This window comes from Marmota flaviventris, chromosome 18 (assembly GCF_047511675.1).
Source record: "Marmota flaviventris isolate mMarFla1 chromosome 18, mMarFla1.hap1, whole genome shotgun sequence".
Classification (NCBI taxonomy): Eukaryota; Metazoa; Chordata; class Mammalia; order Rodentia; family Sciuridae; genus Marmota; species Marmota flaviventris.
In genome coordinates, this window is record NC_092515.1 from 1,914,095 (window position 1) to 1,931,051 (window position 16,957).

Genomic DNA, 16,957 nt, shown 5'->3' on the forward strand with positions numbered 1-16,957 from the left:
AAGCCTGCCCGGGCAGCATCATTTCCGGCACACGAACCCTCCAGGTTAGGCGCTCTTGCGCCACTTCCGCCCGTCACCGCCCCCTCCGCGAGGCCCCGGACCTGGCCACAACGCGCGGGAGCCCCCTGGCGAGGTAGGAGCCCACGTGGGACCCCTACACCCTCCCACCCAGCCCGGGTATCAGGAGAGAGACCCTCCCAAGGGCGAAATCTCCAGCCCGCACCCGCCGCGCAGGGCCGAAACACAGTGGACACAGATTATCTCCATAAAGTAAAATACAACAAAATGTTTAATGAGCAAATTCGTCTTAGCAAATATGAAACTGCCACAGAGAGGAGGAGAGGGACAGGGGTCACGGGACTAGGGTGGGAGCGAGTCAGGGAAGGCCATAGAGAACCAACTACTTCAGAAACCAGGGAGGGGACCAGGGAGGACCAGAGGACGGGAGCTGTGGTCCTGCAAAGGGAAGAGGGCAGGGCACTGAGGGCCGGACAACAAAATTCAAAATAGTTTGGCCATAAAATATAAACACGCTATGTTCCTACCATGGGGAAGGGGAGGAGAAAAGGGGTATAAGGGAGGAAAGGCTGTATTGGGAGGGGCCGTGGGGGTCCTACCCACCCTGCTGTGTGCCCGTCCCCATCCCAACCCCTTCCCTCTGTGTCTGTGTGGGTGCGTGTCTGTGTGGGCCTGTGTGCACTTCCCCAGTCCCTTCCCTGCCCTAACCTCCCAACCCCCCCACCCCCCACCCTTAATTGCTGCCATTCCAGTTGCTGCCGGCTGTCAGGCTGTCATTCGGCTGTCACTCCTCTGCCCATCATCTTCAGAGGGGGGAAAGGGGGGGACAGGCGGGGAGAGAAGCCTCCAGCCAGCCCTGCCCCCACCCTCCCCAGGCCACCTCTACCAGAAGTCCCGGCGGTGGTAAGAGTCGGGGTCACAATATTTTGTGACAACCACTCTGTTGGCGAATTTGCGACCCGTCAGGCCCTGCATGGCTTTCTGGCAGTCAAACACAGAGGTGAACTCCACAAAGATCTGTGGGGAACAAGAGGCAGGTCTGTGAACAAGGCTGGCCTCCCAGTAACCTACCAACATCCATCCAAGCCCATGACTGATACAGCGAGAAGGGAAAGAAAAAGAGCCTCTTCACAGCTTTCTGAAAAATTGCAACTATAGGTACAGTTTCATAAAACAAGGGAACACAGATCAGATACTTCACAGGCATGGAAAGAACAGAGGCATGCCTGAGAGTCACCTGAATCACACAGGGCAGCTGGGAAGGTAACCAAATGCCCAGAGAAGTCACTAACTCTGTCTACTCTGCACCAGCCACCTTGTGGAGAGCATCCAGAGCCACCGACGGCCATGCTTTTTTCCCCAGATAAGTAAGGGATGAAGTAAGGGAAGCCAGAAGTTAGAATTCAAATCCAGGATGATAAAAACTTGAATCTATTCAAACTTCTAATTGTGTTTCAACAACCAGTTTAGAGAAAATGGAGCATATAAAGAGCCTAAATTCTATACAACCAATGACCCTATTTCTTCAACACATAAAACAGCTTGACTTCAAAAGTGGGAGCGAGATATGGGGATAAAACTGATGAGAAACTTGGTAAGAGGGGATCTTGATTGAATCCTTAATTCAAAACACATTTTTTAGACAGTAATAAATTTGAACATAGGTAGATACCAAGAAATTAATGTTTACTTTGTTATTGTAATGAGTATATTATGATTTTGTTAATCCCACCCCCACCCCATACTGGAGCCTGAACCCAGATCTACCTACGACTGAGCTACCCAGGCTGGACTCAAACTTGTGATTCTACTGCCTCAGCCTCACAAGTAAATAGGATTATAAGCATGTACCACACCAAACTAAAAAAAAAACATTTTAAGGTTATTTGGTTAGATCAACGGTTCTCAATTAGGGGGAGACATGTCCCCAGGACATACTGAGCAATCTTCAGATGTAGGAGTTGTCACAAAAAAGGGAAGTAGCACTGCTGGCCATCTAGTAGGTACAGGCTGGGGATGTAGCTAAGCGCCTAGGATGCACAAAACACCCAAAGCAGAGCTAACTAGCCCGATATTAACTGAGAAAAAGTTTATTATCTCAGGCAAAAGACATCTAAACTATGTTTGAAATAAACCTCAAGGCTAGCTGTCCCAACACTGGCTGCTGAACCCTTACATACCAGCTCATCAACCTTCCTTCTCACCTGCCACTCCCAGCATCTCCTGGACCTCCTCCTTCCCTGTCCCAACATACCCAAACCAATCACCAAGAACTGGAAATTTAAAGGCTTAACTCTCTCACAAACCCATCAATTTGCAGGTGTAATGGCTCAGCCTGTTAATCCCAGCAGCTCTGAAGGCTGAGGCCCTAAGCAACTCAGACCCTGTCTCTATATAAAATACAAAAAAAGGGCTGGTGATGTGGCTCAGTGTTTAAGTACCCCTGAGCTCTACCCAGTACCCCCCACCCCAAAAAAATTTAACTCAAACCCATCAGCTTCCCTCCACCCCCTGCAACTAGTTGGTCCATTTCACTACTGTGACAAACTGTGTTGGCTACCCTATCAGCAAATAATATCACGGAAATAGAGTCTTAACAGAACCATGGCTCTTTATGCAGTCTGTCACAGAAGGAAGTCACTGCATAGTACATGACTACACCAGAACAGCCAATATATTTCACACAGATTACTGCAGGAAACTCTTCCTCCATCACCCTACTCTTGTTGGATCCTTTCTACTTCACTTTCCAAACTGCAGTAGACATCACCAAAAACATGAACATTGCCTTCTCTCTTCTTAAAAACCCACCACGACCAGGAAAATCCCAAGCTTCTTCCACAATTTCATGAGTCCTCCCTGACAGAGCTGTAGAGCCAGACTCCTGACAATTGTAGTTTTGCTCACTGCGACCTCAATGAACCTCAGTGAACCCCAAGGACTCCACCACACTTCTATCCTGCAGGGCAGGGCAGATGCCTGCTTAGTACCCATTATAATAGTCATCTCTACCTGCCAGGTTCCCAGCAGCTACCTTCCCCTTTCACTCAAAACCACAACCCAGGGTCTACCAGGATCCACCTGGCCACCTGCTCTTTGAGCTCATCTCCCACTGCTCTCCTTGGCTACACTGGCCTCCTCACTGTCCCCAAACACGTCCAGTCGTCTCTGCTTGCTGTGCATTCTACCTACGGTGAGGGTACTGAACCTCACTGTTGTCTTCTTAATGCCACCTCTCGATTTCAATGACCCCTTCTAAAAAGGGCATCTGGGCCACCCCATTTCCCACCCAACATGGCATACATTCCCTGACAACAGTGCCCAGGACTTCAGGTACTTGAGGGCAGGAGTTTTCTGCTTAGACAAGAGTTTGGTGTAAGAATTCCACTGACATACTGAATACATCAGTGAGTACAGTGACCTGAGGCAGAGAGCAGGGGTGACATGACTGTGGGCTCTTAAGTCAGACTACAGGGACCTGGACCTGTTTGTGTGGCATGTCACCTCTGTGCTTTGTCCCCTCCCATGAGAGTGCCCTAGTCTCAGAGCATCTGGCACACCAGAGGCACAGCATAATCGGGAGCTGGAATACCCTCACAGCCTTTCTCTCCATCTCATAGACAAGGCAAAACACGGCACCCGACAAGGGAGATACAGAGCCAGGCTCCAGACCAAAGGTGCTTCCACAGAGCCTAAGTTCTCGGCCCCAACAGCTCATCTCCATCAGAGGACCCTGATCCTCTGGGTCACCAGCATCTCCCCTGGCCAGGCCAGAGGGACACTCGGTAAGGGTGCAGGGGAGGGAGGGCATAAGCTGAGCCAGGATGCTCTGACCTTTCCGCAGCCAGGCACCTCGACGCCATCCACAGGCCGGGGGATCTCGATGGACTTGACAAGCCCGTACTTGCTGCACTCATCCCGCACATCCTCCACAATCTCCTCGTACTCCTCATCATCCAGCAGCTCCTCTGGCAGCACCATGTTCATGAGGCACAGGACCTCAGTAGGGTGGCCGCCCATCTGTACCTGTGAGCTCATCAGGCCCGGCACCTGCAGCGTCACTGGTGTCTGATTGATGGTGCTCTGTGGGAGGAGGGGCAGGCGAGGTGTCACAGGGGATTCAGACTAGCCTCCCTCCACTCAAGGCCATGCCCTTCAGAAACCAACTCAGAGGAAGGCCACTCCTCCGCCTGAACACATATATGCCTTACTCCCCAATACTGGTTCTGATGATCCCCCAAATCCCCTCCCGCTAAAGCTGGGCAGAGCTAAAGAGAACCTGTCCCCTACCAGCCCTTCCCACCCCCAGGGTCCCTCTAGCCAATGAAGATGACGTGCCGGGGGGCTCACCAGCGTGGCGTTCTTGGCTCCTACGCTTGCCCTTTGGACAAGCAGTTTTTTATCCCCCAGCTGCATCCCATTCAGCCCAGCAATGGCCTGCAGTCAGAAGGTGAGGGGTGGGAAGGGTGCAGGAGATATGTGGGTCAGGGCCCAGGAGCCCAGCACCTCCCCAAAAACCGGGGCATTGGTGGGCAGAGGGGAAAGCAAAGGGGGTTGAATTTGGAAGGAGCCAAAATCAAAGGAAAGGTGGAGAGTCCCATTCAGGGCCCCAAGCTCCCACCCTATGCCCTGAGGAGAGACCTCAGCTTGGAAACTGAGCAGGGCTGGGAAAGACAGAAGAAGCAAAACAGCTGCCAGGGCTCACCTGATCCGTGACGTTGATGTCCACGTACTCACAGAAGGCATAGCCCTTGGAGAGCCCTGTGGCACTGTCCTTGACCAGGTTGAAGGCCTTAAGAGGCCCAAACGATGTCAGTAGCTCTTTTACCTACAGCAGTTCAAGAATCCATCAGGGCTCAAGTCAGGCCAGGCAGGGGGAGGAGGAGAGGGAAGGGAGCAAGGGGTTTACCTGGTCATCATTCAGGTAGTTAGGTAAGCCCCCAATGAATAGCTTGTGGGCAGAGTCAGGGACCACAGTGGACACAACTCCTAAGGAGAGAAAAGGATTTCAATTGCAGTAGGAGGTCATCTCCCAGATGACAAGATGAGCCCTTCAGAGGCTTCACCCTGATAAAGGTGGAAGTATCACTCTCATCTCCACTCGAGCCTGAGAAGGACACAAGCAAGGAAGCACAGCACTCCCCATGTGAGAACACAGGGTGTCTCCCAAACTGGTCCAGTCTCAGAGGAACCTCAAGCTAGCAGCATCCCCCCACCCCCGCCCCCAGAACAGCCTCCTGGCACCTAGACCCACATGCTGGCACACACATGCTGCTGTGTGACACCGAAAAGTCACCTTAACTCTGGACATACTGCTGGGACACACACCAAACCCCTCCTTCACCCCTCAGGTCCCAACTGACAATTGCCCAGGAACATCTTCCCCATTAAATCATTCAATCCTTTGCTTTCAGGGACCTATCCTCAGAAGAGTGAGTTGTCTCTGGGCCCCAGTTCATCTGGGACACCACAGAGGTGGCCTGCTCTCAGGCTGCTCAAGTAATCTGTGTCAGCTATTCCAACCTCAGTGGAAACTGCTGACTCAAGATGGGGTGCTATATTCAGGGTCCATTAGGATTGAAATGTCACAGCCCATGGTGACACGAGCTAAGTGAATTCGACAGCCCTCAGTCCTGCCCTCTACTCTAGACTCAGACAAGTGTCTGACCGATGTTTCAATATGGCTTCCAACACACTTGGCCAACTTTATCACTCCATTCTTGGAACTACCCTGTCAGACAAGAGCTGTAAGGCTCCAGCAGCCATCCACCCTGACCGCCCAGTTCAAAGCCTGGCCACATAGCCTCCCATTCCTTAGCAGTCCCCCCACACCAACTACTAGTGGCCCATCCCACCTCCATCCTGATCCCAGGGAACATCAGGAAAGGCAGAAAATGGAGAAAGGCCCCATAACTTGAGCCCCTGGGCCCCACCTACCCTCTGGGCTAATGTACTCTTTCTTTCTCTCCCTGCCCTTTTGGCACCCACAGAATTGTAGGCACCAACCCAGCTGGCTCTGTCCCCTAGAGCTGAGCCCCAGCAGATTGAGGGAGACCACAGGGAACCCAGCTTGGATGCCTCTATGACAAGCAGAAACATCCTGGAAGCAACAACACATTTAAATGCTGGCCACAAGCCAGGCATGGCCCAATCTCTTTCAATCTTAGCTCAATGTGTGCAAAAGCCCCATTTACAATACAAAAATGAGTAAACTGAGTATGGGGCAAAGCCCCAAAGGCAGGAAAAGGGTGGCCTCCAGGTCTGTCCACAGGCCATTTTTTGGCCACACACACTCAGAGGCAGTCCCCTGCAGTTTTTTCTGACACGTTCTCCTTTCTGCCATCTATCCCATCCTTTCCCCCACATCCCTCCCATGGTCGCTGTTCTTTTATTTTTGATTGCCCTGACCTCCCCCCACCTTCCCCACCGCTCCTCTCCCCTGCCCAGGGGAGTCTGGCAGGTGATTAAAAAAGAGGGTCATGTGTCCCCAGGCTCCAAATCCAAGCTTAATGACTGTGCTGCACCTCAGGGAGACAGCAGTGAGGGCAGGAGAGCTGGGCTCCCTGGGGTCAAGCGGTAGTTGCCAAGGGCCCAGCACCTTCACCTACAGAACGGGAGGACGCCAGTGCACACAGACAAGCACAATTCATGCTACTGCCAAAGGTGAGCTTAACCCTGGGTGAGCTGGGGCCCACTGTGGGAAGCTTCGCCTGGGCTGGACCATCTTGCACAGCACCCCTTCAGGTGATATCAAATACCCCTTCATCAAGGTGAGAAAATTGTCTTCCAGTTTCCAACCTGTCTAATCAAGAGATCTGTTCATTTTATCAAATACTTTCTCTTCTTTAGTGTCTTTATAGAGTAATGTCCTTCTCTGCAGCACTAAAAGGGGAGATCAAAATACAAGCTGTATCAGAAGGAAAGCTACACTGGAAAATACTTAGCCTACAGACAGAATCACATTTCCTAACTCATCAGTCCAACCACAGGTAAGAACTGGACAAACAGGCCCCCCAAGGTGCACATCCCAGACAGACTAACGAGTGATCTCCCCAGTTTATATAGTAATGGCCACGTCTGGAAAAGCCTGCCACAAAGGAAGCATAATCAAAAGCAACTGTCCCCCTGCACACCTCTGCTTTCAGAAGAAGAGTAACAAGTATGTAGGAGGCAGTGCATAGAATGGCTGTTCATGGATCGCAGGGTCAAGCTGAGAGAGGGAGACACAGAGCGTAAGTAGTAGCCCAAGACACTGGTTTCAGGACATTTGGCAGATTATCAATCACCCCTTGCCTCACTTCTGTCCTATGTAAAATGAGAGTCACATCTAATATAGGAGTAGTCAGCGAACTTTCAGAGTAAATAGCTATGCAAAAGGTATTTTTGATTTTGTAGTCCATTCAGCCTGTGCAACAATTATTCAGCTTGGCTACTACCAGCACATAAGCAATGCGCAACAAGACTCTGTGCCCATAAATCTTCATCTATAGAAACAGGGAGTGACCAGATGTGTCCCTCAGGTCTAAACTGGTAACACTATACCTGACTGTTGTGAAGGTTTCAAGAAGAGCTGGACAGTGCATTTGTGCCAGTACCTGGCACACAGCAAGCACCAGCAGTTGGCAGGCTATTTACATAAGTAGAAATGAACTTAAGCACACTGAGTTCACTGGTGGAGACCCAAGGGAGATGCTCTGTAGCTGTCTGGGAGAAGTACCCACACACAGTCACCAGGTGGTGCGCTTAGGTAGAGCTGTTTCTACAGGATCAGCTAGCAGAACCCCACATTCTCAACATTCCAACATGCCTGAGACAGGCACCTCACTCACTGGGACTCCAGCAGCACTGGCCCCTCCCAGGATCAGAGTGCTTTCACACCCCAATGGGCCTCAAACAAGCTTCAATCCTCATTGATACCTACTGTCAATACAGGATGAGAGTGGTCCAAGGCCTCTACCTCCAAAGCCCATAAGCTTTCTTAAAAAACTTCAGTGTGCCTACCTCAACAATCACAGATGCTAGGGTACAATGGAACACAGGCACCAGATCACTTAGGTCCCACACACAAATATTTGCCAAGCCCTGGTTGTCTTTAACTACCCATCAGAAGTGAGACCAAGCACAAGGTAAAAAATCCACAGCACAGATTCAAAGCAGAGATTAGAAAACCATAAATGAGTGAATACTGAGGTGTCGGACCCCACATGAGGAGCTTTACCGAGGTCTTCTGATGTGCACCAGAGTGGCGCACACGAGCACTCTGAGACCCTGCAGTCAAGAGACCCTGGGGCAGAGACAAGTCAAGTAACAGATTATAAGCCCTGTGCTTTCCAGAGCACCTCTGGTTTGGTCCTGACCTGCCAACTTACAAGCTGTGTGTCTGCAAGGAGCTCACAGCTCACAATCTGGGCCCCAGAGACCACACTTGCCATGCTGAGAGAAGACTTGCACATCCAAAGCAGCACACTACTTCCTGAGTAGCTCTAGCTACGCTGGCGACGGGAAGGGTAGACACAAAAACTGGGCTCCTCACTCACCAGGCACATAGACAGACGGATTCTCTGACATGCCAGGCAGTGGCTGGTAGTCATGAGGCCTACGGATCTTCAGTGACTGTCCCTGGAAGATGATGCCATCAAAGGCCATGGCCTGGGTAGTCTCATCCACTGAGCGGAACTGAAGGGAAGAGAAGGGGTGGTAAGGGGCAAGGGTCAAGGACTAGACCAGGCCTCAGCCCCCAAGGCTCTGTGATAGGCTATGATTTTCTTTCTTTTCACTCATATGAGCAGACACCACTGTGCCCGCCCTGTGCTGGACAATAGAACATCCCTGGTCCTAGAGGCTCTCTCCCCTAAGTGCAGTCACCAACACCCAACACAGATGCAGAGGCAAACACACAGCTGCAAGTCTGATGCGACCGAAGGGGAACAGAGTGTTGAGAGGACAGAGTGGGGATGTTAAATACATAAGGAAGTGAAGGCACTGCAGGCTGGTAAGTAGCACTTAAGCTAGAACCTGGAACTGTGGAGTTCAAAATGAACTGCAGCGAGGCCAATGTGGAGAGTCAGAGGCAGCACCTAGAAGCTTTCCCAGCAACCTGGTGTTGCTGCAATGCCTGGTTTTTGTAAGAACACTGGCCCACCCAAAATCAAAATTTAAAAACCAAGGTCCTCTACCAGACAGGTTGAGAAACAATGACAAAGAAACATGGTTAGAAACACGGTTAGCCAGGCAGGATGAACCACCTCAGTCCAGGCCCTGGTGGGGGCCTGGTAGGTCCTGGAAAAGGTCAGTATGGCCAGAGCAAAGTATGGCATCAAACTGGTCTGGAAGAGGTCTGCAGGCCTCCCAAGCCACATAAAGAACAAGGTCAGGCAGGAAGGAGGATGGGATTTGCCAGAGTTTTTTAGCTCACTTTGGCAACCAGAAGAGACAGCAGAGGGCCAGTGGTAATGGGCAGCACAGGGAAGCACAACATGCCAAGGGACCACACATTCCCCTCCCACCCCATCACTTGCCCAGCTCACCTCCAAAAAGGCAAAATTCTTGTCTTGGTTAATCTGCACAGCCAAGACCGGGTTGCCAGGGGCCTGGGTTAGCCCCCCCAAGCGCATCTGGGCGTTGAAGAAATCCATCATGGCCTCCTGCAGAGGGAATAGGAGACAGGGAGGGGCGGGGAGGGAGGTGGAGAGAGGAGGGGAAGGGTGAGAGAGGGAGACACAGAGGGGTTTGGGGTAAGGGGAGAGGGACAAGGGAAGGGAGAAGGGGAAGGGAGGGAATGGTGGAATATGGGTGGGGCGTAGAGGTCAATAGTAGGAACAAAAGCAGGAGAAAAATGAGAAAATAAAGAAAAAGAAGTAGCAAAAGGCAGTGAAGGACAAGAGATGGATACAAACAGGGCAGTCAGGACAGGTGCAGGGGGAGAGCCCCAGGGGCCCCCCCCAAACAAATCAAGAAAAAGAAGGAAAATCATTCAAGAAAAAAAATGACAACAAGGAAAGGAAGAGAAAACAAACCGAAGGCAAGAAGACAAGGAGGAACGCAGTGCAGACGAGACGACAGGGACGGCCAGAGAGCGGCAAGCAGGAAGGAGAGAGACCAGCACAGAGCAGGGAGGCGGAGTGCAGGGTGGGAGGGGGGCGGGAGGGGAGGAGAAAAGAGTGATGTGGAGGGACCTGGCCCTGGAGTCCGGGGGCTGGTTTATCAAATGTAGCAAAGTGCAGGTTGAGAAAGTCAGAATGGACCTTACTTGCCTTCGACGATGGTAGCAAACTTTTTGTTGCTACGAGGGATCTCAGCCCCACAATATTTCACTTTAAAGAGAAATGGAAACAACTCTTTGATCTCGGGATTCTCAGGGGGTGCCACGGGAGGGGGTGGGGGAGAGGGGCAGGGGAGAGGAGCGGTGGGGAAGGTGGGGGGAGGTCAGGGCAATCAAAAATAAAAGAACAGCGACCATGGGAGGGATGTGGGGGAAAGGATGGGATAGATGGCAGAAAGGAGAACGTGTCAGAAAAAACTGCAGGGGGCGTGCGTCTGAGTGTGTGTCCGAGTGTGTCCGAGTGTGTGTGTCCGAGTCTCCCTCTCTGTCTCTCTCCGAGGTACGAGGTATGATATATATAGGTTCATCGTGTGTGCACGTGATCCCTGGGTTGCTGAAGGAGGTTGGGGGGAAGGGAGAGGGGAGAGGGGAAGAGGGAGGGAGGGAGGGGCCACCCCCAGCCCGGCCCCTGGCTGGCTCAACTCCATCGGTCCGTCTGGGAGGGGGCCGGGGGGTCTTGCAGGAACAGAGTCTGACCCGTGCAGGGTGTGGGGAGGGAATGGAGGGGAGGGGAGGAACAGGGTGGGGGAACAGGGGAGAGGATGGGGCAGGGGAGGGCAGTACCTCAGTGATGCCAAAAGGGATGTTGCCCACGTAGAGGCGCCGGGCTTGTCTGGTCATCTGGCTCCCAACCACAGGCACTGGCGTTGGGGTCACAGCCAGACCATCAGGGGTCATGGTGGGGAGAAGGGCGGTAGCTGGAATCTGACCCGCAGCTTCAAGAGGGGTGGAAACAAAGTAAAATTACATTAAGGCAACCTCGAACCTGAGCTTTGGGACCACCCAGCACTCTTAAACTCCCCCACCCCCAGGGTTTCCATTACCAGACCCCAAAACCCAATAATGGATGCTCCTCAGAAGCCATGTTTCCTAACAGCATCGGGTGGAAGCCTCAACCCAACTCCGCTACAGGTACCTCAGATCATCTCCTCCAGCAGAAGCCAGAAGCCCAGGGATGTGACCCTTCATCTGGTTTAACTCAACCCCCCAAAACACACACAGAAAGACAAATGGAGACAATTGCCCCTCACCTCCATGCTTCACCCTCCAGAGCAGACCACTCAGGGGTCCTACCTTGCATGGCCTTGTACTGCATTGGGGTGATGTGCTCAAAGCCAGGTGGTGGCACGTCCCAGTATTTACGAACCTTCTTCTTCTTCTCATGGCGGGGGGAACGACTGAGGGAGGGGAAGGGAGAGTGGGGCAGGGCAACCTCAGTCTGACCAAGAGTGGGCCTGCAGGCCCCACCCAGGAACCCCTCCCAGGCTCCCCCTCAATTCCCCACCACATAGGCTCAGCTCTCTCCAGGAGGGAGAGGATCCGGGTCAGGGCAGGGCCCGGGACTGGGGAGGGGCGCTGGTTTCAAGGCAGGCAGACTCTTCCCCAGTGCTTGGGCCAGGGTGGACACAGGCCGGGCAGGGTGCACAGGACGTGAGGAAGGTGAAGGGAGTGGACTTCAGGGTGGAAGGGGCAGGAAGAGAAGCTCACATCAATCCACCGTGCTCCTCTTTAGCGCCTCTGGTCAAAGGTTTGCTGGGGGTGGGAGGGAAAGGTATGGGGAGGGGTGACTGGGGACCCTCATCTTCCCCACGTGCCACACCCCCCCAAGAGCACTAAGCCCCAGGGCTGGGGCAGGGCCGAGATGAAGAGTGGCATGCAGGCCCCCCTCGGCCCTGCCAGTCCACATTCCCCAAGACACTCCCACTCCCACTCCCAGGAAAGAGGAAGTAAGGGGAGAAAGGGGCCAAGGAAAACCACACTATGAAGATACTGAGATGGGAAGGCAGAAGAACCTCCACATACCCCACTCTCTCTCATCTAATAGAGGCAAAGAACAGAGAGAACACCTGAGAGAAGAGCCCTTCAAATATAACTGACAGCCCCGAGCTTGAAATTAAGCCCAGGCTGGGAGTACTGTCCCACTCCAAGAACACCCTTATTCCTGGGAAACAAAGAAACAGAGACCAACCCTTTTGAAGACAGTCCCCAAAAGAAAAGGAAGAATATGAAAGAAGAATTTAGTCCCTCAGCATCAGGGACAGAGAGCAGCCTTTCAGAAACGGGGATCCCCGTCTCCAGACAACCAAACCACTGCACCCCCAACAATCCATCAATATCCCCAACACAGAACACAGAAATAAACCTGAGAAGTGAGGAGAAAACTGAATTCAAAACAAACCAAGCAGCAGACAACTCTCCCAAGGCATAACAAAATGACCCAGACACACCCCTGATCAGATCACAGCCTGGGGCTGCAAACACCCCCACTCCCAAGCAGGCCCAGCCAGGGGTTCCTGAGCCCCTATACCTTCGTCGTCGCCGGTCCCGAGAGGCACTGCGCTGGTCCCGGTTGCGACGATCCCGACTCCGGCTCCTGCGTTTGCGGTCCCGGCTACGAGAGCGGCTGTGGCTGCGCTTCCGATGACGGTTCTCCTTGTCCCGTTCTGGACAGAGGTGAAAACAATGGGATGGGATAAGCAGAGGAAGGATGCAAGCCCAGCCCACCCTGCACACTGGTGCTAAGTCCCAAGCCCCAGGGAGGCCACCCCCAAAGGGAAAGGAGATAGCAGGCCTCCTGGGTCCACACACAAGTCCCCAAGGACTCTGAGGGGACCAGGGGGGGCAGGGCCTGAAAATGCCCCCGGGGTGTAAGATACCTGAGGATGCTCAAGAGGAGCGGAGGAGCCAGAGAAGACAGAGGAGGCTGGCTCCTGGTCCCCCTCGAGGGCTGAGGGGCCTGACCCCAGGGTCGTCCCTGAGAGGGGCAGGGCTAGAGGCTGGGGAATCAAGAGACCCAATGATGTTTTCCTGAAGGAACCCAGCAATCCCTCAGGAAAGACCTCCGCAACCAACTGGCACCCACAGCCCCACCATCAGGCCCAGGGGCCAGATGCCAGGCAGGATAGGCTAACCCCAGGAAGGAAGGAAACTCAACTCCATCCCTTCCCAACCAGGTGAATAATGCAGGAGCACCCTCCCCCAGGGGAGGGGCCTCTTTCTGAATGTGCAGACTGAAGAGGAAAGAAGCCCCAGCAGGTGGAGAAAAGCCACCTAATCCAGACTGGAAGCCCAAACCACCCAACCTTCCCTGCCTCACACCCTCATAGCCACAAAGGAAGGTCTAGAGTGAGACCTGTGTCCCTGCCAGGACTCAATCTGCTTTCTCAGCTTCATCTGCCTCTGAGTTGGTGGCTAAAACGCAGCACAACCTTGCCAGCAATACCACAGAAAGCTCTGCTCCCACCAGATCCTTCACCTTCTGAAGGAGGAAGAGGGCCCTTCAAGGTGGAGTAGGAGCACCACCACATACTATTCCCTTAATTCACAGGCACCGTTGATATCTGCACAACAACCCCTCAAGCACAACAAAAGATGAACACATCAAAAAACTCCTAGTTCACACGTATGCCTTGTGAGTGCTGTGTTCTGGGGGCAGCAAGAGGGAAAGGCAATGAGAAGAGCCTGTCAGGTTAGATTTCTGGGCCTTACAGCCTGCCCATCTTAGGTGTCGTCTAACACATCTTTCCAATGTGATTAAACACAAACTCCTTGTAAATTCTTCTCAATTCCAGAACCACCAACGCTCAGGGGAAAAAGGGCACCCAGAAAGATTCCCTTTTGGTAACACTGAGATGCTTCTTACAATCAGAATCCACACTACATAGTTTTACTCTCATTACTGCTTTGAAAACACACTGGTGGAGATTTCACATAACAAATGAGGAAACTGAGGCCCAGGGAGATCATGACTTGTTCAAGAATTAACAGCTAGGAAATGATGAAACCTGCACCAGGCCATATTCCTTAATGAGCGCCAGGCACCAGTCCTCTCAGAATTTTCTCTTCAGAGGCCAAAACTAAATTTAAGACTGGAATTGGGAGAGGAGAGAGTTGGGGACAGACCACCACTGTGGAGTATTAGGGCAAACACAAAGGCACAATACCCAGCACAAGGTACAGTTCTGTGAGCCCCAAGAGCAGTTCCTGCTGAAGTTCAGAAACAGACAAAGAAATTCCCTGTACACCTAGGTAGCTGAAGGGCCCTGAAGCTCAGAGATGTTAGGAGGATAACCCACAAAGAAAAGAAGCATGCGCAGAGCTTCCCCTAGGGGAAGAACTCTCCCCCACACTGATGCTGGACAGCTAAGAACAGAAAGGAAGCTTCTTCCTTTGCTAAAATGCTGTGCTGTAGGAGGCTGTGGGACCTTGTGGGAGCAGGTCCAACAATCCAGAAGTGCCCAGGTCTCAGGCCCTGGTGATCCTGCACCAGCAGGGACACCCCAGGAGAACGGAAGTAGTCCATTTTCAACAGCCTCCAACACCCTCTAAAGCAGCTCCACTTGGCAGTCCAAAAGAGTGAAACAGCTCTGCATAAAACCTTACAACATAGTGTTTATAGTACTGAGAATTAACCCTGCCACTGAACTACACCCCCAACCAACAACCTCAAGAACTTCAAACACTTTGTTTTCTTTTAAGTTAATGTCAAGTATAACACTACCCCAGTGTTACAAGGACTTGGCAGAATATTTGGAAAGCGTATTTCCCAGCCCTTCCCTAACCCTGATACCATGTCTATGTGAAGACATGCCTTTCTACTTCCTTTCTAAGAATGCGACTTCACAATGATAAACACCACTTATTAAGTGCTTAACATATAACCAGCCACATGCTGTGCACTTTACACATTACCCCATTTAAACTTAGCGCTCCTGACCACCTGGAACCCTGGAAAGTTTTTAAGCTTTTGAGCTTCAGTCTCCTTTCCACTATAAAAGAAGTAATTATTTTATCCTCGGAAGGCTGTTACAAGGATTCAGTTAGATAAACTATGCAAATTGCCTGACACGTGGTAAGCTCTCAGAGTCTAATTCCAACTACCAACATCATTCTCATGAACCCTCTCAAATCTCAACGGCAAAATAGTGATGTCAGTGTACAGATTAAAAAAAAAAAAAAACCCAAAGAGCAAAAGTATTCAAATCAAATAGATACCAAACAACGAAGAAGGTATTCGGACTCATAAGCAGTACACCACCTAGACAGGACCAGAGTAGGCAGGGCACTCCCTAGGCACCTCTTCGAGCACTGTTTTCACTCCCGCATCAACTCCAGCTTGGGTTCCACGGAGAACTGAGTCACATTCCGTCCTCCAAACTCCAGCTAGGAACACAGCTCAGGCCTGAAGTCGCCAACCTCCCCTACGCCTCGGTCCCTTCACTCACACCAAACCTGGACACATGAGAAACCTGAGGACTACCCAAGGGCTCTGGGCCTTCTTGGAGTCCCTAACTCGAGCTGCGCCAGCATGGCCCGAGCTCGGTGCTGCCAGCCTCTGTGAGGGGCACTTCCCCACGAGCGCCCGCAGGGGCAGCGCCTCGTCGCGCTGCCCAGGGCCTCAGTTCTCTCGTCCCTCCACAGATCATTTACAAGCCTGAGGCTAGGCGTCCGGGTTTGGGCTCGGACAGGCGGGGGGTGTCTCGACTGAGGATAAGGGACACAAACGCTCCACAGATCGTGAACGTCGGGCCCGCAGAAAGGCCCCGGACGCGCCGGGTGCACGTGCGAGGCACAAAGAGAGCAGATGCTTCCCGCTTCCGCGAGAAAACAGGTGTCCCACACGTTTTCCGAGGCCCCAGCGCCCCGATACGGAGTTCCCAAGAAGCCGGGAAGGGACCGGCACGAGAAAGGCCGCGGCCTGCAGAGGGGGCCGTCCACGTGAAGGAGGGAAGGAGGCCCCCCCCAGTCCCCGCCACCGCCATTTTGGAAACAAAGGGGGCGTGGAGTCACGGCCGAGAGCTTGGCCGGAAGCGGAAGTCCTTAGCAGCGGGTGAAAAAGATGGGATTACAGGATTTAAAATCGTCTCCTACCCAAAGGGAAAAAGCGAACTTTTGCGTCTAAGACCTTGGCGCGCTGGCACCGCTTCCCCCGCGAAACCTCCGCCAGGACCACGTGGGACCAGGACGGCGCGGCGCGCATGCGCCACAAGCCGCGCCCGCCGCCCCTTCCCTTGCCGCGCGCGACGGAACACGGCGGTCACGTGAACGAGGCGCGCGCCGAAAGCGGGGGGGGGGCCCACGGCGCGGCCCTGAGGAGGGGGCCGCGAGGGGAAAATGGCGGGGGTCAAGGAGCGAAGCCTGAGACGGTCCCGCCACCGCCCTGCGAACCCGGCGCCCTCACCTTGTTTATTCTCGTTGAGCTGCCGCTCGAACTCGTCGAAGTCCGACATGCTGAGGCGGCCGCGTAGGGCCCTGTGCAGCTCTCGCCTCGCCTTGCCGCCCGCCCGCTCTGGCCGCTTCGGCTACTTCCGCCGCTGGCTTCGGCTACTTCCGGCGCCGCCGGCGCTTCGTCGCCTACCTAATCAAGCCCCCAGCGCCCCGCCCCGCCCTGGCTCCGCCCCCTCTCCCTGCCCGCCACCCCCCCGCCGCAAGCGGCCCCTCTCCACCGAGCCTGGCTCCGAAACGCGTCGGCTATTTCCGGACTGCAGATCAAAGGATAGGCTGGCAGCGGCTTCGGCCACTTCCGAAAACACCCGAAGCGACAGTTCTCCCGCTTCCTAGGTTTCGGTAACTTTTCGGAGATTAGGGTCTCAACATTCGGAGGTTTCCGTGGGTCTC

General features: G+C 53.2%; 1 protein-coding gene across 4 annotated transcripts; it reads right to left on the minus strand.

The window, feature by feature from the left end:
- Window positions 1-271: 271 nt before the first annotated feature.
- Window positions 272-16,708, minus strand: U2af2 (U2 small nuclear RNA auxiliary factor 2). 4 transcript variants are annotated; one of them, XM_027921073.3, is made up of 12 exons: window positions 16,521-16,708; window positions 12,648-12,783; window positions 11,828-11,872; window positions 11,414-11,517; window positions 10,904-11,055; window positions 9,546-9,662; window positions 8,556-8,694; window positions 4,928-5,007; window positions 4,724-4,846; window positions 4,357-4,455; window positions 3,853-4,101; window positions 272-1,035 (listed from the first exon to the last, which is right to left on the minus strand). In XM_027921073.3, the coding sequence occupies exons 1-12, from the start codon at window positions 16,567-16,569 to the stop codon at window positions 901-903; spliced, it is 1,428 nt and encodes a 475-aa protein (XP_027776874.1). In that variant the 5' UTR covers window positions 16,570-16,708; the 3' UTR covers window positions 272-900. The 4 variants fall into 4 exon arrangements, with proteins under 4 accessions (XP_027776874.1, XP_027776875.1, XP_071460889.1 ...); XM_027921074.3 differs by having other exon boundaries at window positions 4,369-4,455; window positions 16,521-16,707; XM_071604788.1 differs by lacking the exon at window positions 16,521-16,708 and adding an exon at window positions 16,211-16,356 and having other exon boundaries at window positions 4,369-4,455.
- Window positions 16,709-16,957: the final 249 nt, after the last annotated feature.

Bases quoted from the DNA above. Each gene is read 5' to 3' on its own strand.
- U2af2 (XM_071604787.1), bottom strand. From the start codon at position 16,319: ATGCGCGCCGCGCCGTCCTGGTCCCACGTGGTCCTGGCGGAGGTTTCG. The intron at 9,663-10,903 runs GTACTGCCCTCC...TTCCCTCTGCAG, and splicing joins TCCCTTTTGGCATCACTGAG to GAGGCCATGATGGATTTCTT. The intron at 1,036-3,852 runs GTCAGAGCATCC...TGTTCCCCACAG, and splicing joins AGGTGCCTGGCTGCGGAAAG to ATCTTTGTGGAGTTCACCTC.